At 41.1% G+C, this 22,992-nt stretch overlaps 1 protein-coding gene across 1 annotated transcript in view; it reads right to left on the bottom strand.

Annotated features, from left to right (window-relative positions):
* Nucleotides 1-22,992, bottom strand: part of EDIL3 (EGF like and discoidin domains 3) — a 976,894-nt gene that overhangs the window by 17,404 nt on the left and 936,498 nt on the right. The window contains exon 10 of the mRNA XM_077462438.1: nt 4,018-4,173. Within this exon, the coding sequence (XP_077318564.1) occupies nt 4,018-4,173 (156 nt within the window). The remainder of the gene's footprint in view (nt 1-4,017; nt 4,174-22,992) is intronic.

The raw sequence follows: 22,992 nt of genomic DNA, 5'->3' as shown, positions 1-22,992 counted from the left end.
TCGCATGAAAACGTATTAGTCTTTAGATAAGTAACATGATGAATTTATTGCACTAAGAGTCAAATATCTGACAGAATGACTCCGTCTGACCTTTTCTGCCAGAAAGTCCAGGCGTGTGTATGTGGCATTTGAAAGTCAGTGAATATCTCTCTATAGAATCAATTTACCAGCTTTATGATGATGTTGATTTCATTTTCCAGCAGGACTCGGTGCCTGCCCACACTGCCAAAAGTACTAATACCTGGTTTAATGATCATGTATCACTGTGCTTGATTGGCCAACAAACTCCCTTGACCTAAACCCCATAGAGAATCTGTGGGGTGATGTCAAGAGGAAGATGAGAAACACCAGACCCAACAATGCAGACGAGATGAAGGCCACTATCAAAGCAACCTGGACTTCCATAACACCTCAGCAGTGCCACATGCTGATCCCCTCCATGCCACGCCACATCGATGCAGTAATTCATGCAAAAGGAGCCCTAAACAAGTATTGAGTTTATACTATAATGTACATAAACATACTTTTCAGTAAGCCAACATTTCTGTATTAAAAATCTTTTTTTTTTTGGTCTTATGTAATATTCGAATTTTCTGAGATACTGAATTTTGGGTTTTCACTAGCTGTAAGCCATAATCATCAAAATTAAAAGAAAGAAATGCTTGAAATATATCACTCTGTGTGTAGCGCATCAATATAAAATGTATGAGTTCCACTTTTTGAATTGAATTACTGAAATTAATTAACTTTTTGATGATATTCAAATTTTTATGAACTGCACCTGTACATCCTACCCAGAAGGGGAAAGGCGGACGGCCACAGACAAACAATAATGCAAAGAATATTGGTAAATGAGGCAACCCTAGGTTGGACTCCTTTCACACTGCGGTGGTTTTCAGATGCTTTAGCTATGGAAATAGCTTCTGCTACGTGCCTAAAAACCACCTCATATTCATTCAAGTGTGACTTTTAACACTGGGGTGGTGCGCTTGCGGGACGTTCCGAGAAGTCCTGCAAGCAGCAACTTTGGGGCGGTTTGGAAGCGCTGTATTTAGCGCTCCCAAAACACTCTACCCATTGAAATGAATGGGCAGCATTTCCAAAGCACCTGAAAAGTGCTTTGGAAGCGCCACCACACTGGAGTTTTTAACCTCTTCTTTGGGGTTAAAAAGCACCCTGCTAGCAGCCAAAAAGCGCTGCTTAAACAAAGCTAAAGTGAGCGGTGCTTTATCGCTAACATGACTGCCACCCCAATATGAAATGGGTCTTACTGTTGCTGGCAGCTGACATACAATTCTAGCCCCCTCACCAGGATTATGCACTGACACAGAGCTCTACAGAGACCTCCCCTCATTTCGCTGACAACCAACTGACCAGCAGTGGGTGGGCTGTGTTCCAACTATTCTGAGCACAGCTCCATTTTACTTGATTTTGAGCAGCATTTTAAAGTCCCAAACCATGTCATGCCTCTTGCTATTCCATCTGACAGTAGCTTTGCATAGTTACTGTTAAAAGCTCTGTTTTGCTCCCTTTCTCATGTCAGTTCTCATTAGCAATCTCTAAGTAGCAGCTGAGAGACTCTGTGCAAAAATGTATTTATCCAGGTCACTGTATAGTTAGTAGTAGTTTTTTTACATTCAAATAAACTTGTTCTGTAAAGATGAAGATATTTTGTAGGAATAGGCAAAACTTAAAAAAATATAAAGAGACTTTATATATGCCCAGGTGAACCCATTTATATAGATTTTTTAAAATGTCTTTTAATTTTGCCTATGCATATGTACGGGATGATGCTAATGTGAACCAAAGTATGTATGTATGGTGCATCACCACTAATTTATGATATTTTATAGGAACTGATTTGGTAATCTAGGAAATGTCTATAGTGCAAACATTTATTTTACTTATGCCGTGTACACACGATCGGAATTCTCGTCAGAAAAAGCTCTGATGGTTTTCCCGTCAGAATTCCGACAGAATTCCACTCAAACTGTCTTGCCTACACACGGTCACACCAAATTCCGACCGCCAAGAACGCAGTGACGTTCAACACGTATGATGGGACTAGAAAAAGGAAGTTCAATACCTAGTAGCTAATAGCTTCCATCTCGTAGTTGAATTTGAACATGCATGATTTTTTGCGTGTCGGAATTGCATACACACGATCTGAATTTCCGATAGAAAGTTTTTCCATCGGGAAAATTGAGAACATGCTATCAAATTTTTGCTGGTGGGAATTCGGCCAGCTAAATACCGATGGAGCATACACATGGTCGCATTTTTTGATGAAAAGCTCTCATCGGTCTTTTGCTGGCCGAAATTCTAATCGTGTGTACTTTTACATTACATTACTTTTACATTACTTTTACCTTCTCTTCCTTCATTGCTCCTTTCCCCATTGGTCTAAAATATTTTTTTCTTTTGGTTGAACCTAGCTAATTAAGAAAAAAACAATAATTCTATTCTGGGAAGAAAGGATTATGTCAATGTATACGGGTAACCTGTGTAAGAACTGACTTTACTTCCATAAGTCTAATTTCCAATCTGGGATTTCGCATCTATTATCTAGGAATTTCTAGAGAGCTGTAACATGAAAGAGTGAGCATTAAAATGCTCACAGCAGTCTCTATGCACAGGTATATGGGACAGCAAAAGGGATAGCATGAGTTCCTTTAAACAGCCTTTACATAAATTAAACACTATCTTTGAAGTGAACATACTGAAGGATAAAGGGTGTGTCTTTTTCTTTATTCTTAAAGGGATTGTAAAGGGAATTTTTTTATTTATTTAAAATAACAAACATGTTATACTTACCTCCACTGTGCAGCTCGTTTTGCACAGAGTGGCCCCAGACCTGCTCTTCTGGGGTCCCTCGGCGGCTGTCTCTGCTTCCTCCAGCAGATGCTTCTCATGTTCATGCGAGCTCCCTCGCATGGTAAGAAGTATCTGCGGGCGCGCTCCCATGATACAGCCGGCAGCTATAGCCACTGGCTCTATCACATGGCCCCGCCCCCCGGAGCTCCGCGTCAGTGGATGTGATTGACAGCAGCGCGAGCCAATGGCTGCGCTGCTTTCCATCCATCCACTCCAGCCAATCAGCGGCCAGGCTGAACGGTGGAAAGGACGTCGGAGGACGAGCGCAGGACTTTCGAGGGGTGAGGTAAGTAAAACGGGGGGGCTGGGGGCGCCGGGACTGTCAGATGTTTTTTCACCTTAATGAATAGAATGCATTAAGGTGAAAAAACATTTACCTTTACAACCCCTTTAAACTCTTTTCCTTTTCCATCTTTATTAAAATATACTACTTGTCCTTCTGATTTTCATATTGTTCATATTACAGCTTAAAAGTTTAAATGTTTAAAACCGATCTATACCACCCTCCCCGCTAAATGAATTTGTTCCCATGTTTAACATAGAAGTAACACAGTCGTAGAACATCATACAGCTTCCGCTGGGCTCCCAGTCCTTACTTACTTAGAAGCATTTGGCCGATTAAATTCATTTTTATCTATATCATGCCAGTCACTTCTAACATTTATGGTATCTACAGCATAAGCCGTTATCTTTAGCTAAAAAGATTACTTTGTCTATTCTCACACTTTTAGAGGAACTTTATGTAGGCGCATATCATATTCTGTCTAGACTATTGTGGTCCTTCCACATTCCTTGTTTTCTTATGTAAGTAACTACAGTATCTTTCCTGTACTGTGCTTTAATACATCTACAAATTGCTCTGAAGGCTTCTAATGAGTAGTAACATTAAAGAAAACTGGTACTATGGCCTGTCCTTATAGAAATAAGGTTATGCCTAATAAAGAGATATATCCCAGCTGTAGAATGTTTCTCTCTTCTCCTTATAATAGATCTTGGTTCATTTTATTTTTTGGAGCCATCTGTTCTTTGCTGGCCAATTCTCTAGCCTCTGACAGATTTATTGAAGTGATGTCTGACACACTGTAGATGCAAATTTAATTTATTAGCCAACATATCATCACCCTATCTGTATCCTTATATTACCTTGTCTTTTCTTTGTTTCTCATCTTGATAGACGGTCCAGTGTTCTCCATTATTACTGAAGGCAAGCTTGTAAGAACCTACAAACTGCACATGTCCAAAATCTTTAGCTCCTTGTGTAATGATCCCTGTGACCTTTGTAGGTCGAATCAAATCCACCTAGAAAGATACAAAGGCAATATTTTACTGTCAACAAAAATGTGGAATACAAAAACATGTAATTTTATGTTACGATTTTATTCTGGGTAACTGAACTGTACTTTATCTGCAGTGGCCATATTGCAGCACAGTACTGACAAGAGATATAGTGGAGACAGGTCAGACAGGAAGACAAAAAAGTAACGAACATGAAACAGAGTGACAAGCAAACAAATGAGATTAGAGATGAAGTATAGAGATGTAAAGGACAGAGTAGACGAGAAAGAAAAAGAGACCACAAATTCAGACATACAAGTCAAAGAGATAATATACCATATACTGTTTGCACTTTACCTGTGACCTACCCAGCTCTTTAAAGTGAGCCCATGCCATTGCTAAAGAAACTAAAATAACAGTGAAAGAAAATAGCTGACAACATTAACTGTGGATACATACCTTTTCTGTCAGGTATTGCCCCACAAATTATGACCCCCACATGACAATGACCAGGCCTGTTGACAGGTAACTAAGGCACTGACCATTCTATCATGGGATGAAAGCTTAGGATTTTCTTCAAGACAGAACCATCAAAGGAATATATGTGCAGGGAGCTTATGTCAGATTTTCCTGCATTTCTACAGTAGGTGATTTAGAATGCATGTCATTTTAGTTTTAAAGCACACCTGAACACAACATAAAGACTTGCAATCATATAGGGGCCATCTCAAAATGTTAATTTTGCCTAAGCAGTGTCATAAAAATTAGACCATTTGTCTTGACTTCTTCTTGAAAAAGAGCAACGCACATTCTGTGCTTTGAAACTCATAGCTGTATAGCTGTAGGGATGGACGAATGGGTCGTCCCTTGAATAAGTTCGGGCTGAACTTTCACTGTTCAGACGTTTGGTGAACAGCTGAACAAACAGGTCATTGAACCATTTGTTCAGCCCCCTGAACTGACCACAATGCATTGCGGCACTGAACAGTGCATTGCAAGCCCTGATTGGCTGAAGCAGTGAAAGCTTCAGCTAATCAGGGCACAGAGCACTGTCAGAGTCATGCTTGGACACTGTCATCATGACTTTATTCAATCATGGCTCATTCCTGCCCCACAGTATAAAAGTATTCTTTATGCAAAAAAAAAGGGACAGACAGATGAAGTCCCGCCAACTAGAAACAGCCCTCCAACAACACTTCCTTACGTTCCAATCTAACCCCACAGAGACAAACAGGCTGACACTTGAAAGGACGAAATTGAAATTGGATTTGATCTTAACTGAAGAGGCTGACAAGCACGTCCGCAAATCTTCTCATACCATCTATACTAAAGCCAACAAGCCTGACACTTTCTTGGCCATGCGCTTAAGAAACCCAGAGAAATCGTATAAACCTATTAGACTCCGATTGGCGAAAGAGGGACTCACCAGTAATCCCATAAAAATACTCACTGAGTTCGGCACCCAACTTTCCAGACTGTATGAAGCCAAAGCCCCTTTTTCTAGTTCCCAAGCCGACTCCCTGTTTCAGCCCTTGCAGCTCCCCCAACTATCCTCCGCAAGTCGCGATTTAATTGAAGCTCTGATTACTTCGGCGGAAGTTCTCGCAGCTATCAAATCCCTTAAACCACATAAGCGACCGGGACCTGATGGATTACCGGCATCCTACTATAAGAAATTTGCTGATACACTAGCCCCCCTTCTTACTAACTCATTTAACTCCATACTTCAGAGTCACTCCCTTGGCAGGGACGCCCTGACAGCTATTATCACAATGATCCCCAAACCCAACACTGACAACACAATCTGGTCTAATTTCAGACCTATTTCATTACTCAACGTTGACGTCAAGATCTTAGCCAAGGTCCTGGCGCTTCGCTTGAACCCGCTCATTGGTAGGCTTGTTCATAAAGATCAGGTTGGGTTTATCTCCCAGAGGCAGGCTAGCGACAATATTAGGTGAGTGATTCTCCTTCAGCGTATAGCGAAAACCAGGAACATCCCCATGCACCTACTCTCCCTGGATATACGCAAAGCGTTTGATACAGTATCCTGGCCCTACCTTCGCTACATTCTGCAACGCTGGGGTTTTGGCCCCCATTTCCTCCGCTGGATAGACGCCCTGTACGCCCAATCCCAAGCCTATGTCAGATATGCTGGTTCACGTTCGGTAGCCCTTCCCATCCAACGGGGACGAGGCAGGGATGCCCCCTCTCCCCCATATTATTTGCATTGGCCATCGAACCCCTAGCTGCGCTGATTAGAGCACATCCTGATATAAGAGGCCTTGAAGTAGCTTCGACACCGCACAAACTATGTCTGTTCGCAGATGATGCCCTGCTTTTCATCACTACCCCTCACACTTCACTACCTAATCTCTGTAAATTACTGGATAGATTTGCCAAAGTCTCGGGTTTGAAATCACACTAAATCTAGAGCCCTCAATGTTTCCCTGCCAACGGACGAATTTAAACGTCTGCAAGCTAACTATCCTTTTCTATGGTCCACAACCTCAATACCTTACCTGGGAATCCAATTGTCGAGTAACCCGGCCTCACTTTTCCAGTCCAACTACCTCCCTCTACTCAGAAAGTATTCTGAGTCGTGGCAACCGCTTTGTGTTTTGTGGCTGGGCCGAATTACAGCAGTTAAGATGTCTATGCTACCAAAATTGCTTTACCTCTATAGGGTCCTGCCTATTGCGATCCCTCCATATTTCAATTGCGTTATGCAAAATAAAGCACTCAAGTATATATGGGGTCCCACTAGACCCAGAATTTCTAAAACTATACTCTTTCGCCACAGGACACAAGGCGGTTCAGGCGTACCTAACTTCTCTCACTATTACCAAGCGGCTCATTTAGCCCAAATTGCCCTCTATCAAGCAAAATCAGAAGTGTCCTTATGGGTTAGTCTTGAAGCTATGGATGCTCATCCGGCTACTGTTTCGAATCTCCTCTGGTTGCCCCCCCCTCTGAGAGGCACACTCACTAACCCTGTCACACTTCATTCCCTGAAAATTTGGGACCTGGCCCGAAAATCTTTCACACTTAAATCCGAGCATACCCCCCTACTCTCTCTTCTTGGCAACCCGCTTTTCCCCCCTGCTTTCTCGGAGCCGGGCTTGTTTACAGCCTGGTCTCGAGCAGGCGTAGACAAGGTCTCTGATCTTCTGAAAGGTGGTTCGCCAAAGTCCTTCCCAGACCTGCATACTCAATACCATATCCCACACAAGGAATGCTTTCGCTACCTCCAAATTCTACACTTTGTACAATCACTACCTAAGCCCAATCCTGATCTGGATCGCATGTCAATCTATGAAAGGATATGTGATTCAGATCCACATGCCCCAGGCATTATATCACAATTATATGCCCACTTTGCATCCCCTCCGCCCTCTCTACCAACATATGCTACACGATGCTCGGCGGACCTTGCTGTGGATTTGGACACTGAGGCCTGGAAGGAGATCTGGACCAATACTAAAAACGCGACCCAAAATGTTGTAGCCTCCGAGGCTAACCTCCAGGTTCTAATGCGATGGTATCTAGTCCCAGCTAGAATATCCAAGTATGTTCCGGGCTACTCGGCACTCTGTTTTAGGGGCTGCACTGATGCAGGCACCCACCTGCACATCTGGTGGACATGCCCGATAGTTCAGCACTTCTGGGTTGCAGTGTTCCAAATGGCATCGACTTTGCTACAGTTCTCACTAAAACCGGACCCTACTCTTGCTATACTTAACATGACACCCAAACACTGTACTCGCAATCAACTTCCTCTTCCTCCAACTCACCACGGCGGCCAAACAAACCATTGCACAGGCCTGGAAGACACCATCCCTGCCCTTACCTGCAGTCAAGAATAGGGTAACTCAGGCTATGATACACTGCAGAATTGAAGCCAAAACCCTGGACTGCCTACCCCAACATAATAGGATATGGCAGCCGTGAGTGGACCATTTCCTACCTCCTGACCTAGACCTTGCATTAGAATATTGAGATTGACCATTATTACCTAAACCACTACAGGGCTTTGGCCCTTGGACCCGTGCAGGTCTACCGACCCCCTCCCCTCCCCCTGCATAACCTTTTCCTCTCTCTACCTCCCCTAATCTTTCCCCTCCTTTCTTACTCTTTTTCTACTCTCTCCTCCACCTACTCTCGCTTAAAACCACTTCCTACGCAGTACCAATGTCCCTATTTGGGACTAAATCTCCCATTGGAGAAGGCACCGATACTCCCCCTAGCAACCCAACGCCTAAGACCTTCTCTACAAGGCATATGCTGTGCACTTGCTTTAAACCAAACCTTTATGTTGTCACTTTGTTTTACTGTTCGAGTTTTGACACTCGTTACTGATGTACCGCATCTGTTGTTTTACCACCAGTCTGTTTAAAATATTGCACACCAATATGTATTAATGTACTGTGTACTTGCACTATTGCATGTTAATAAAATATGTTAAAAGAAAAAAAAAAAGGGAGATAACAATGCGCTAAACTAAAAAAAGCAAAAAAATTAAGAAAATAACTTTCTATAGCAGCTAACACTAAAACAAACAAAGTAAAACAAATTTAAAGAAACATACGTGTAGAGCTTAAGCACTTAAAGTCATAAATGACATGTGCCCAAATAAATATGATATCAAAACACATAATAGTGCACAATATACAATGTGAAGTCCAGTGACCAGTAATAAAACTGGTTCGTGAAAGTCTATCTTGGAAAACTCAAATGCAGATAAGAATTATCAATGATGTCCCAGAGACAATAACTGAGAAGGAATATGTTGCTTGAAACACGGGGAACACCAGTACTATAGACACACAATGAGGTACTCTTACCAACCATGGTGGATACACATACCATATGGCAGTGAGTCAAATACGCTTGTGTTTCTCCCATTGGATGTAACAACGAAGTCCTGGTCCAAAGGGCACACCATGAGGCTGTGAACTCGCGGCCAAGGATGGTCTATTGGCTCGTCCGGGACCTTGAACTTCAACTTGTCAGTGATCACAGATGATGGAATATGATATAAAAAATAGGAGAAAAGTGCTCCATATAGTGCAGGTCAACCAATAATGCTTTATTGGGATAAAGAGTCAACTCCGTCAGCTCCTGCCATTCTGACACCAGCTTCTGCTTCTCTCTCTCTTCGCCCACTTTACCAGGCCTGCTTCCACCTCAGACACACACATAGGGAGCGAAGGAGGGGGGGGGGGGTCTGGGCAGTTCCCGGAAGTGACGCAGCAGGCATGGTTGGAATGCACAGGGAAGGTATAGGAAATATAGGAAATGTTTCAAGCAACATATTCCTTCTCAGTTATTGTCTCTGGGACATCATTGACAATTCTTATCTGCATTTGAGCTTTCCAAGATAGACTTTCACAAACCAGTTTTATTACTGGTCACTGGACTTCACATTGTATATTGTGCACTATTGTGTGTTTTGATTACATATTTATTTGGGCACATGTCATTTATGACTTTAAGTGCTTAAGCTTCAGGTCATACACAGCCAGTGCTCTGTTGGCTGAAATTCAGCGGGAATTCCACCTGCCTGTAAACTGCCTGATTTGTGACATGCCCACCAGAACTTAACTTTGGGAATGCTGCAGCAAAGGGCCATCAATGAGTACCTGTGCCAGTACGGCATGACGACAGGCCCAGGCGGCCTCCGATTTTTTTTCCCCATGCCAATGGCTGATCATTAAGGATGCATGAACTGTATTGTCACCATATGAGGAGGCCACAAGGATGTTGAACCGTGACAGTGCATGCATCCGTGACACAATCCCTATTGTGTTCCTGCTGGAGCAGACTCTGCATGGCATTATGGACAGGCCAGAGGAGGGAGAGCAGCAGGAGGAAGAGGAGGACTTCCTTTCCTCTGAAGGCCCACTTTATCCAGACACAATCATTCCTATGTCACAGAACACACAAGAGGAGAGAGGGGAGGAGGATGAGGAGGAGGATTCTGGCACTTTCATAGACTTCGAAGAAGAGGAAGACATGTGTCAATCTGTCAGCAATGGCTTTACAACCCCAGGAGGAAGATTCAGATGCTGTCATCCTGAGTGACCCCGAGGAGTCTGCTTCTCAAACCTCTGCAAATTTGAAGCGTATGGGCAACCTCATGCTTCAGAGCCTGCAAAAAGACCCAAGAATATGTGGCATAAAGGAGAAGGATGATCACTGGTTGGCAACCCTCTTTGACCACCATTATAAGGGGAAGGTCTCAGAACTCATCCTGTCCTCACAGAAAGTGCAGAAGATAAAAGCTCTTGAGGATTTTATTGAATATTTTTCCAGTAGGTTATAGTGTCCTGGAAAACGTAGTTTTGAGACTTCTATTGGTCAAGAGAGGAGAGTTGGAGAAGGCGCCCGCCTAAGTGAGGCATTTTGGAATTTTTTTAGTCCTCGCTGCCCAGGGCTGTCAGCTTCCACATTCCATCGGCAGTGTCTGCATCACATAGTGGATGATTACCTTGCAGCCAATACAGAGATGGAGAGCTTTCCAGCTGACAATCTACTGCCTTACTGGGTCATGAGAATATGATGAGTATGCTATTGAGTTGTTGGGTTGCCCTGCATCCAGTGTGCTTTCAGAATGGACATTCAGTGCTGCAGGAGGTTTCGTTACTGATCATAGAATGCATCTGTCCCTAGACTCTCTGGACTGTTTGACTTTTATAAAAATTAATCGGTCTTGGATTACCATCTATGAAGCCCCTGATGCCGATGTCACAGTATTTTTGGGATGTGGAATCTCTGCAGGACCTTGAGGCTGCCTAGATTTGAGGGTGTTTAATCATTTCATCTGGAAGAATGTTTTTGGTATAGGTTTCATAGGCACAATTAACACCCAAAGAGCAATTTTTCAGCACCTGTTTGACAGGTGCATACCATTTCAATTTTTTACAGCAAGGCCAATTCTTGTTTTCATCAAGATTACCTCTATAGGGTTACAGTGGAAAGGCACCACTGACACCAAAGAGTAATTTTTCTGAACCTGTTTGACAGGGGAATATCATTCTATTTTTTTTTTTTTATAGCATGGCCAATTTTTGCTTTCATCAAGAGTACCTCTATAGGGTTATGGAGGGAAGGTGCCGCTGACACCCAAAGACCAATTTTTTTTATGTACTTCTATCCAAAGTCAAAGGGACACCTGAATGTATCCAAAAAATCTCTAATCTTGTTCCCAGTGCACTACATTGTGGCCTCATCATACACACTGGCTCCCCAGCTGTTGCTGAGCAAAATAAAGGCAGCTTGCAGGGAAAATAAAATGTAATTTTTTGGCTTTATAAATGCAATTATTGCTGCAGCAGATCCTAGACATGGTACAGATCTGCCACTTTACAGGTAGACTAGGGGGACCCTCCATGCACTATATTGGAAGGATTTTTTTCATTTTTATGCTTTCACATTAAAATAATCTAAAAAACACTGCTCATTTAAAAATTATGTTTTTCACAAACTTTTTTTTTTATTGATACATGTCCCCCAGGACACCTATAGCCATTGTATGCCCAATTACTTGCATATAATAACTTTAATGGGGTTCGTTATTTGAGTCCAAATTTATGCGGTGTTTTGCTGCAGTGTGAGATCATTTAAGGCACTGTGGCCTCTGACTGCTAGCCTTACTTAACGTTAAATGAGACTTGGTGATGCCACTACTTCTCTGGAAAAGAAAATGAACCTAAGGACCTTCACTGCACGCATCTCTCTGCTTCAGTTTCATTACTTCTGTGGTTCTGTTCTCCTTCCATGTCTCCTGCTGCTTCTTGATCATGACCCACCAGTCATTAGGACACCAGTCATTAGGGAGAAGCTCTGACTTGATGAAGCAAAGCCCTATTTCTACTGAGGTGGCCTCGGTATATATTATATTGACACACCTGAATACACCTGTATAATAGTATACCTATTTTTGAAGGAGAGAGAAGCTTTTTATGTCATAAACTGTTTTAATTAAAAAAAATTAATTACAGGCAGACAAATAAATGTGCACACATTTTTTATTATTATTAAATGTAAATAGTTGTAATAGTGCTACCATTGCTGACAGTTACACTATGGAAAAAAAAAGATAGCAATGAAGATGAACAAGGAACACATAAAACCCAGTGCCAGAATCATAAGAAAAAGCTTAGAGAGGCTATCTGCAAAATTGCAAAATACAAAAAATCATTGTAAATTGACTTTCTGACTTTTCATATTGCCAAAGATTCCTGAATGGCATAAGTAAATCGTTGACTGATTATCTTGTTTCCTACATTTTACTCTTAATAACTAAGGAAGGCTGACATTCAAGTAAACATATTCAAACATCAGGGACCCGCAGTACCACAGATGTATTCTAAAAACATCAAGTGACATAATCTGGAACATCTGTGGGATTTTGTCATATGTCTGACATTGTGTATGCACAAGACTAACATAATGGGATTTTGGCCCCCAGATCTTACATTATTTCAGGTCAGTTTCGTGTATGCAAGGAAAAGGCAGACTGTTATAAAAATAGAATAAAGAACTAGGGGGAGAAGAAGGCATGCTTTTGGAAAACAAGGGGTGGAAATTCTGAAGATTTAAAATACAAAAAAACAGAAGGCTCACAAGCAGAAAAATAAAGAATATGTGGCAGGATCACAGGAAAAGTCTGGCTAAAAGGATTGTAAATCTATAGGCAGTGATAATTTTAGTTGAACACATGGGCAGGGTAAGTATAAATGAACAAACAGGTAAAGTATGAGAAGATGTGAAGGGTAAAAAAATAACTCCTACTTGAAAAGTAATCAAAGACATCTATACACACCAGCCACCAATTGCTTAGTGGGTTTGGACATGTGTGGTTGTTGTAATAGTAATTCAGTGGTGGCTAATTAGCAGTGTTTGGGTCATTACTCTGGGTTTAGTATTTTTAACTTACCACGCCTGTGGCAGCAGATGGATGGTCCGTAATGCTGCTCTGATTGGTGCTCATTTAATGATGTGTTATGCCCTGTACACGCAGTCGGACATTCTGACCACAAAATCCGTCGGATTTTTTCAGATGAATTTTGTCCGAAACTGGTGTTGCATACACACGGTCGGACAAAGTTGTCGGAAAATTCCGATCGTTCGGAACATGGTGATGTTTGTTGCGTACGACGGTACTACGTAGAGGCTAGTAGCCAATAGCTTTGGTCTCATAATTTGATCTGAGCATGCGTGGCACTTTGTCCGTCGGAATTCTCTACAAACGATCGAAAAAAGTCTGATCAGATTTTCTTGTCGGAAAATTTTAGATCCTGCTCTCAAATTTTTTCAGACGGAAAAAGTCTGATAGAGCCCACACACGATTGGATTTTCCAACAATATAATCTGATCGGACCTTTTCCATCTGAATTTCCGAGCGTGTGTACAGAGCATTACAGCCATGCAGTATAACTATACTCCAGGGGCAGATACATAACAGCCTGGTCTCAGGGGAAGACGGTTAGATAATTCTGGCCATCATTCAACCCAGAAAACTGAGGACATCTAGTGTCAGAAAATAAATACTGAAGGGAAAAGCTCTAGATTGAATGTCAGTATCACAGAAAATTGTGTTTTTACATTTCATCTTTAAAGGGCTATTCATTGGTGTTTTTTCTGTTTGGTTAGAGGACTGCTTTAAGTATTTGTTGCTATCCACACTCTTAATTGTTTTGTTATTTTGCAATGGATGCCAACCTTCCGAACACAAGCGAAATAAGTCACTGAATTACTTATCCTATTTGTAAAATTTGGATATTAAATTAATACAATTAATAGATTTTGTATACGAAAACCGACATCCAAAAGTGACCTATATGTCATTTTTTTTTTATTGAAACAAAAAATGTATATGGTTTAGTGCAAAATGCTTGCATCAGACATAGGGAGAATTGTTGCTAGATAAGAGAAGGTATGCCAGCAATGCCAACAGGAGAGAGATGAGAGGGAACACACAAGAAAAGAGTAATGACATGGCTGGAAAGCACAAAGTTGGGATTCTAATAAAAAGCAAACTAAGAAGTACATGGGGAAAAAAGTATAGCAGAGAGGCACAATTTTACAAGCTATATTAAAGAAAATAAGTAAAGTGACACTTTGTAAAGGTTAAGAATGATCACTGTCATTATGTCATTTTGAAATGTGTTTGCCCTATACACATCTTGAACTGAAAATTATTGTTTATTATCTCATGAATATACCTATGAAATGTTTCAGATATAAATCCATGAATACAATAACAAAACGCTGACTGCACAATAATATGATTGATAGCTAAAAGTTGCTTCCAAATTCATAATTCAGCTAATTGCAAAATTAATGTCTGCCTGTTTAATATATTGCAGGAAGTAGGTAGTAATGAGCATGACATTTAAAGTGCAACTTTTATTCTTCAGGGTACCTGAGAAAATCAGTATTCAGGAGAGTAGACTTCAGGAAAAAAAAATTTCTTTAAATGAGTTAGAGAAAGTTGCAAACTCCCAACAGGTTTCTGGAAAGTGACTTTCCCCCCCAATAAATATCATTATTACTGTACTGCTTCTCTCTTAGATAGATGGGTTAAATTTGTGCTGGCGTAGTTCACAGTTGGCATTTTTAAGCAAATTACATTATAAGCTAAAACCAATTTCCTTTCATGAAGAAAGGAATGATATAGCAGCTACATTTATTGAACCACTGTACTTTACACAGTTACAGCCTTCAGGAACACTCATAAATGCTTCTCTTGTTTTGCTCTGTGTTGGTGCGGAAAAACTCTCTCTCGGTGGATCAATACTTTAAGGAACAAAAAACATCTTTGTTGCAATGAAAGGCTATTACATGCCAGTACAAATGTATACATTATACAGCCAGCTTCCCTTTACATGATCAATGAAGAATTCGGGTTTTAAATGGTCTCCTGAGAAATTAACTTAGTCATAAAGGATTTCACTGTAAGCTGAGCTAAAATTTCTTTTGAAACGTTATCTTCCACGCCATTTATAATTATGAAGGCAGATTTTGTGACGGTAATGTACTTGCTTTGCACTATAAAACAGGCATTAAACAACTTTTCAAATCAGGCACAGCATTTTGGGTAAGTAGCTCCAGGTTATTTGGCTGAAACTTAGTTTATAGATGGAAAGACTACAGTATAGTATACAGTTTTCAGGCTCACATTTCTCCATAGGAAGTTATGTTACACAGAGAAATGGGAACTTTTACAATTCTCATTTGCATTTCCATCACCTATAAACATCACAAACTTTAAATTTTCTTCTGTTGAAAAAGAAAAACCTGACTGATAAGGCCACTTCTATGCACTCCAAAGCGCCATGGGATATGTCTGCACTTTACTAATGAAAAAAATAAAGAAATAAATAATGTTTAGGCTGCATCTTAACCACTTTAAGACCGCCCCATGCAAATATACTGTGGCAGGGCGGCCCTCCTGTATGAAATCACGTACCTGTATGTGATTTTGTGCATGTAGTCGTGGGCACCAGTGCACAATCAGTGGGTCTGGCGGACATCGAAAGGTGGTCTGCCCATGTGAAAGGCAGGCTGCCCTTCTGCCAGAGGTAAAAATGGACATCTTGCTAAGCAGAAACACAGATCTCTGCTTTCCACCAGTCAAAGCACCCCCCCCCCACCACAGTTAGAAAGTACCCCCTAGGGACACACTTAACCCTTTGATTGCCCCTGATGTTAACTCCTTCCCTGCCAGTGTCATTAGTATAGTGACAGTGTTTTTTTTTTAAAACTGATCACGGTAATAATGTCACTGGTCCCCAAAAAGTGTCAGTTATGTGTTCAATTTGTCTGCCACAATGTCCCATCCTGCTAAAAATTGCTAAGAAATAGATAAAGCTTTTCCATAAAAATATCACATAGATTGTAGATGCTATAACTTTTGCAAAATCCAATCAATATACCCTTATTGGGATTTTTTTAACCAAAAATACATATCAGAATACATATTGACCTAAATTGATGAATAAATTGGATTTTTTACTTTTTTATTGGGTATGTTTTATAGCAGAAAGTAAAAAATATAGTTATTTTTTTCAAAATTGTCTGACTTTTTTTGTTTACAGAGCAAAAATAAAAACCGCAGAGGTGATCAAATACCACCAAAAGAAATCTCTATTTGTGGGAAAAAAAGGACATCAATTTTATTTGGGTACAGCGTTGCATGACCACGCAATTGTCAGTTAAATTAACGTAGTGTCGTATCGCAAAAAATGGCCTGGTCAGAAAAGGGGTCCAAAATCAGTTATTAAACCCTTTTGTGCTATGTCTAAAATAACTTCCCAAAGAATATATATTTTAATTTATAATGATCTCCAAAGTGCGAATCAACCCCTCAGCAGCTATACTATGATAGCCTCACACAATGGGGGAGGTTTACTAAAACTGTGCACTCAGAATCTGGAGCAGTTGTGCATGGTTGTCAATCAGCTTTTTAAATTAGCTTATTCAATTAAGCTGTTACAATAAAACCTAGAAGCTGATTGATTCTATGCAGAGTTGCACCAGATTTTGCACCATGCAGTTTTAGTAAACTTACTTTTTTTCACATACTGGCGCATCTTACTTGTGCCATTTGCAATTTATTTAATGTTACATTTAAAAAAAAAATGTCAACAATATATATTTGAATGTCTTACTCATGTTCTAAATCTGGAAACCCATGTCCTTTTGTAGCTCTTTAATCTAATACAACTGGGTACATATACATACTGTATAATGGGGTTGATATACTAAAAGCAAATATGTGGTTCACTTTGCAAGGGAATTTTCCATTAGCTTAGTGAACGAGGTTAAGCTCTACTCACTTCAATCATCCAATTATGTGCAAGCAAAATTACTTTATTTTGCTTGAACGTGATTGGATATTCCTTGAAAAAGACATTTTCACAACCTTCACTAAATTAAGGGCAAAATCCCTTGCAAAGTGAACTTGCAAGGGAATCCGAATTCTGGATTGGCCGGAAGTCTGAGAGACAGGAAGTGATGCAAGGAGCGTGTCTGACACATGAATACACACAGATAAGCTTGTTTTTATCTTTTTAAATGTAAGAGGCAACTGGGCATTTCTAATAAACGGTATTATCTTTACATATTACACTATAGGAGGCCTGTTTTCTTTTATTTCTTTTAATGGCGAATATTGAACGTCCATAACGGAACCACGGAATCCTGAGGCTAACCAAGCTGTCAGCAGGGGGAAGGTTTATTCAGCAAATCGCGAACCACGTCCATAACCATCCACACAGACATCGATTCAAAACATGGACGATATGCAGGCGATCCCACCTCAGGATACCGATCTAAAGCTTATTGTTCTCCATCTGTAGGTAAGAGCTCTGGGAGCATTATGTGACTATCTAGTCATGAAGATTAACATCAATTTCACAACATAATTGTCTATTTAGAAGATTCACGAGGATTATGGATACTAATGCTTATTGTCACTAATTTATCACTTTGATTTGGACTTTTTATGATGTGTACGCACTCATTTTAGACTTCAAATACTGTGTTTATTTTTTTACCAATGATTTGGATTATTTCACAATATTAATGTGTTAGAAGTCTGCACAGATTACTTTTATTATTAAAAAAAAGAAGGAGACTCCATATACATAAATAAACCAGAAGCCAAAAGAGCGCTAGCAACAACACATATGAGGGTGCTAGCACATGTAAACACAAAAAGAAAAGGAAAAAAAAAACAGAAAAAGGGACAAAATATAGGGATTAACCCATAGGGATACACAATCTCTCACTAATATATAGTCAGAACAAAGGTATCCATAAAAAAAGGAAAACTAATATAAAAAGAGCGGAAAAACACAAGGATCTAATTCAGGTATGAAGGAAAGGGCCATAACTAACAAAACCAGGGGTAATAGATCTGGCCGTCATACTCAGGCACCTGGGGTAGAACTGGCGGGGGTTTATCATGTGGCGACCACAATCGTTCTCCACAAAATGTAAGGACCCCCCATCTGGAGATAGATGTCCTGATTGAACACACAAACACCAAGGTATGGGGAGAGGGGATGGCTCTGTTAGAAGGAAAGATATTCCTGAGAACAGGACCCTTCCCCCTCAGTCTAACTTTAGCAATGATGATTTTTATACTCTTGCCTCCGGCCGACCAAACCTTACAAACCAATACAGTCCAGGAAAAGATGGACGTATTTGTGAGACATTAGGAATGATGGAGGATAGTGCCTCTGAAATCATTAATTTAACATCATTTATGTTTTCACCAGACGAGCTGGCCATGTTGAAATCAGGACTTAGTTTTTGCCTTGAGATCGGCATGAACCATTTTGATATTGTGAAGGCTTTAAATCTATTTGTCCGGAAACGTAATTTTAAATATCAGCTTGAAGGCTCTGGACCCTCCAGTGTTGAACCCTCGGAGGGTAATTTGCAGTTTGAGCAGCGTGAGTTTACTCACTTAGCGTGCAGAGCCCCAAAAGCTCTTAGGGAATTAGCAAGGGAAAGCGGTGAAGTGAATTTTGAAGCATTGATGAGAGAAGAGGAGTTAAGCCCCATACACACTATCAGTTTTTCTGCTGAGTTTTTCCTTCAGATTTACCAAAACCATATAATATAAGGTCAAACATTAGGAGTTTCAATTTCTATGCAATCAAGCAGGCCCTTGCACTACATGGTTTTGATAAACCTGAAGGAAAAACTCAGCAGAAAAACTGATAGTGTGTATGGGGCTTTAGATGATTTAAGCATTCTGGATAGTGAATCATCTATCTGGCTAGCAAATTATAAAAATAAATCAACTTGATTTCCCAACAATACCAACCCTAGAGTAAATCTATTTCTTAAACTGGTAATGCGGGACTTGGACAAGCTCAACTCTCAGAGGAAATTTAAATCTAACTTAGAGAAAGAACAGAGACAGGCTCTGAATAAGCTTCAGGAACATCATAATATAGTCATCAAGCCTTCTGACAAGGGGGGAAATATTGTTATTTTAACACAGAACTCTTATGTACTGATATGTGAGAAAATTCCGTCCAACCCTCCTTGGTACAAAAAAAGTTCCCCTTACCACGACTCAATTTCAGGATATGTTTGGCAGCTTGGTCAATTTGGCTTTTTGCAGTTGGATCATCACCTAAGATACCAGGGATTATTTACTTGTCAAAGTCCATCAAAGTCCATCCCTTTCTACATTTTATGCCCTTCCCAAGATGAACAAAAACTTCCCTGACATCCTATAGTGTCTGGGATAGGGAAGATTCCCTCCAGAGCCAGTCCTATTGGGGATAAATATTTATGACCACACATTGAAAGCCTGCCCATGTGTCTTAAGGATACCATACACTTACTTAACATCTCTGATGGCCTACATGTAGACGCAAATACTTTATTGGTGTCTGTTGATGTAAAAGCCCTCTACTCCAGCATTCCTTATCATCTTGGGATATCAGTAGTGAATTTTTTTCTGGATGAGAGGAGCAACATCCAAATAGTAATACAATATGTTTATTTTGGAATTATTGGAATTTATCTTAAAGCATAATGCATTTATTTTTGACCGCCCCACTACCTCCAGATGCAGTGGATGGCTATGGGCACCACATGTGCCCCTTCTTATGCCAACCTGTATATGAAGGGGTGGGAACTAAACATTTCTGTAGCTGAGGGTTTATCGCTGTACTTCAGCCACATATTCCTGTGGCATTGGTACATTGAGGATATCCTCATCTTCTGGAATGGCCCAAGGGATATGCTTATCGAGTTTGTGAACAGACTCAACATCAATGATTTAAACCTTATGTCACAATCAGGGGTCAGGCTCGAAGACCAATTGCTATAGCAGTTGCAGGACTACCACTAACCAGCAGGATAGGTATACAGGCAGTCACCCTGGCAGATGACACAGGCTCACCTGAGGTGCGGAGTCTAAGTACTAACCAGTTTTCACCAGAGCTCCTGATGGTGGAGATGGATTTAGCTGCGTGTTAGTACCAGGTCGCGGTGCTCAGGATCGCCCCACCAGGAGGCGAGCAAGCCGGGGGTTCAGTAGCGGATGAGCAGGTAAGGATCAAACAGAAGCATGGTCAGAAAGCAAGCCAAAAGGTCGGTAACGAGTTGTTGCAGGTTGGGATCAGGCAGAAGCATAGTCGTGGAACAAGCCAAGGGTCGATAACGAGCAGTAGCAAATATAAACGTTAGCAGGGAAGACAGGAGCGAGATACAGGCTAGAGATGGCACAATATTCTGGCAAGGAGGAAGTGCAGAGACATTGCTTATATCAGGAAGTTCGTGGGAGGAGCAAAGAGTTCAAGGTTCAGCTGAAATCAAGGTATACGGCAGGGTTGTCTAAAGGATCTGACAAGGCACTGTCAAGCATCTCAGATAGCTCAGTGGGAAGATTCATTACCAGACACAGCTGAGGTCCCAGGTTCATGTCCTGACACCTTAACTTCACTCTCAATTTTGATGAAAACGTGTTAACATTCTTGGACTTAACTATTAAGAAATGTCCAGATGGATGTATAGCTACAAAAATCTTTAGAAAACCCACAGCGGGAAATTCCCTCCTTCACGTGGGGAGTGGTCATCCCTGACATTTTATTAAGGGCATACCCATAGGTCAATACCTATGGGTCCACAGGAATTGTACTAGTAATAGTGATTTTAAAATACAAGCCCAGGCACTAAAGGAGAGATTTTCGAAGAAGGGTTATAGTCATCGGGCCCTGAAACAAGCCTATAAAAGGGCATTGGAGAGCCTGTGGGAAATGCTACTTTTCCAGGGGGATTATCATCCAGAGGAAATAAAGATTAGACCAATCCTCAAATACAATAAACAGCATAATGAGATAATGAGTGTCTTGGGGGGACACTGGCATTTGTTAACGGAGGATAAAACTATCAATTGTTTTGTTGACCTAGACCATGTATCACTTTTAGAAGAAATCATTCAATCAAGGATGTTCTTATATCCAGTCATTTTGATAGAATTGGGGGTCCCGACCCTTGTGGGACATGACCTGAAGGGTCCTATAGGTGTGGTCATTGTGGTTTCTGTCTCTATATACATGTCGTTAAGGATCCTATAGTATTTGGTGCATTGTATACCTCCTCATGGGAAGATGCAATGTATTTTACGTTGGCAAAACCAAGTGTATGTTTTGGCAACGTGTCAAAGAACATGTGGATGATATCAGTGATGGAATCCCTGAAAGCCCTATTGCAAGACATTTTGAGAACTGTCAGTTGTGCAATTTGGACAATCTCGGCTTTCTGGCTATTGATAGAGTACACCCCAATCCTAGGGGAGGTGATTTTGATAATGCTATTTTGTGCTCTGAATCACGATGGATTTGATCACCTTCCAAGGGTTGAATGTTTTTGTTAGTTATGCCCCTTTCCTTCATACCTGAATGAGATCCCTGTGTTCTTCCCTTCTTTTTATCTTAGTTTTCCTTTTTATCTTTAAGGATAGATTTGTTCGAACTATATATTAGTCAGAGATTCTGTGCCCCCTTGTATCAATGGGTTAATTCCTATATTTTGTCCCTTTTTTTGTCTTTTTGTGTTTGCATGTGCCTACACCCTCAGATGTGTTCTTGCTAGGTTTCTTTTGGCTTCTGGTTTATTTGTCTCCTTTTTATTTACTTATTAGGTTTTTTGATAAGGATTTTGCCTTTGGTTAATACTGAAGACCGTTGTTTGGTTAGGTGTGCCTGGCTATTTTACCACTTGTGACTTGTTGGTCTATTACAGGCCACAGTCCATGATGTTATGTTTATGCTGCCATTTTTCCACTGACCACCGGGGGGAGCATGCTCTATCACATCTAGATGTTATGTTAGACATGGCTGGAATTTTGCTAGCCTATTGCAGCCATTTCTGCCCGTCGAGTGCTGACATCACTTCCAGTGTACACAACCGGACGTCACTTCTGCTTTTTGAAGTGAAGGTAAAAATGGCGCTGGGTTTGACTGGATGTATGTGGTCTGGCTAAGCACAAATGCAGGTGTGTTTTGAACACCATTCTGGCACCCTTATTATGCATTCATTTTTTAGTCTGGTCAATTGGGAGAGGGCCCACCCTGCTCCCCAGTGAACACCCCCTTTTGGATTCCTTAAGAGTAGGTCTGTGTGGGGGTTACCTTGCTGGATTAGTGTGCTTTCAGGAGACCCAGACACTCATCTCCTGTTGAGCTTTGCTGTTATGGACACTAGTGTATACTTGTTTCTACATGATGGACCAAACTTCTAACTGAACATTCTCTACTTTGTGGTAAGATATATTTTGCTTATTTTGCTTAATGTCGATCGTTTTTATGATCCATTTGGCAGGTACATTTATCTGCATCTATCTTTCTGATGCACTTTGTAGGTGCCCCAATCTGGATTGACGGTGTACCCAGTGGCGTAGCGTAAGGGGTGTGAGGGGGGCCTAGGTCCCAGATGCAACATTTGGGGGGGGGGGGCAAAATCCCACACCAATATGTGTCACCCTCGCTCCATACTCCTAATTTCAATTTTCAGTGACCTGCACTCCGGCTGCGATGTTAAGTATCAGGCTGGCCCCTGACACCCTGTGATCGGGCAAAAGGGGTCATGTGCGGCAGGTGGGGCTCGTCTGTGCTCAATCGCGGATGGCCTTCGCTGTGAGCTGTGGCCACTGTCTTCTCCTCCTCCTCCTCTCTGGGACACCGATCATGTCCCCGTTGGGTCAGGCAGTCTGGCAGTGTGACAGAGGTAGAGCAGGTGGAAGAAAAAAAGATAAGAGACTCACTCGTGCGTTTTGATGCTGGCCCGGGGGGAGTAGATATGGTC

The sequence above is a fragment of the Lithobates pipiens genome, unplaced genomic scaffold, assembly GCF_037356315.1.
Source record: "Lithobates pipiens isolate NorthernLeopardFrog02 unplaced genomic scaffold, aLitPip1_a1.2 Scaffold_3, whole genome shotgun sequence".
Classification (NCBI taxonomy): Eukaryota; Metazoa; Chordata; class Amphibia; order Anura; family Ranidae; genus Lithobates; species Lithobates pipiens.
This window is presented reverse-complemented; position numbering and strand designations above follow the sequence as displayed.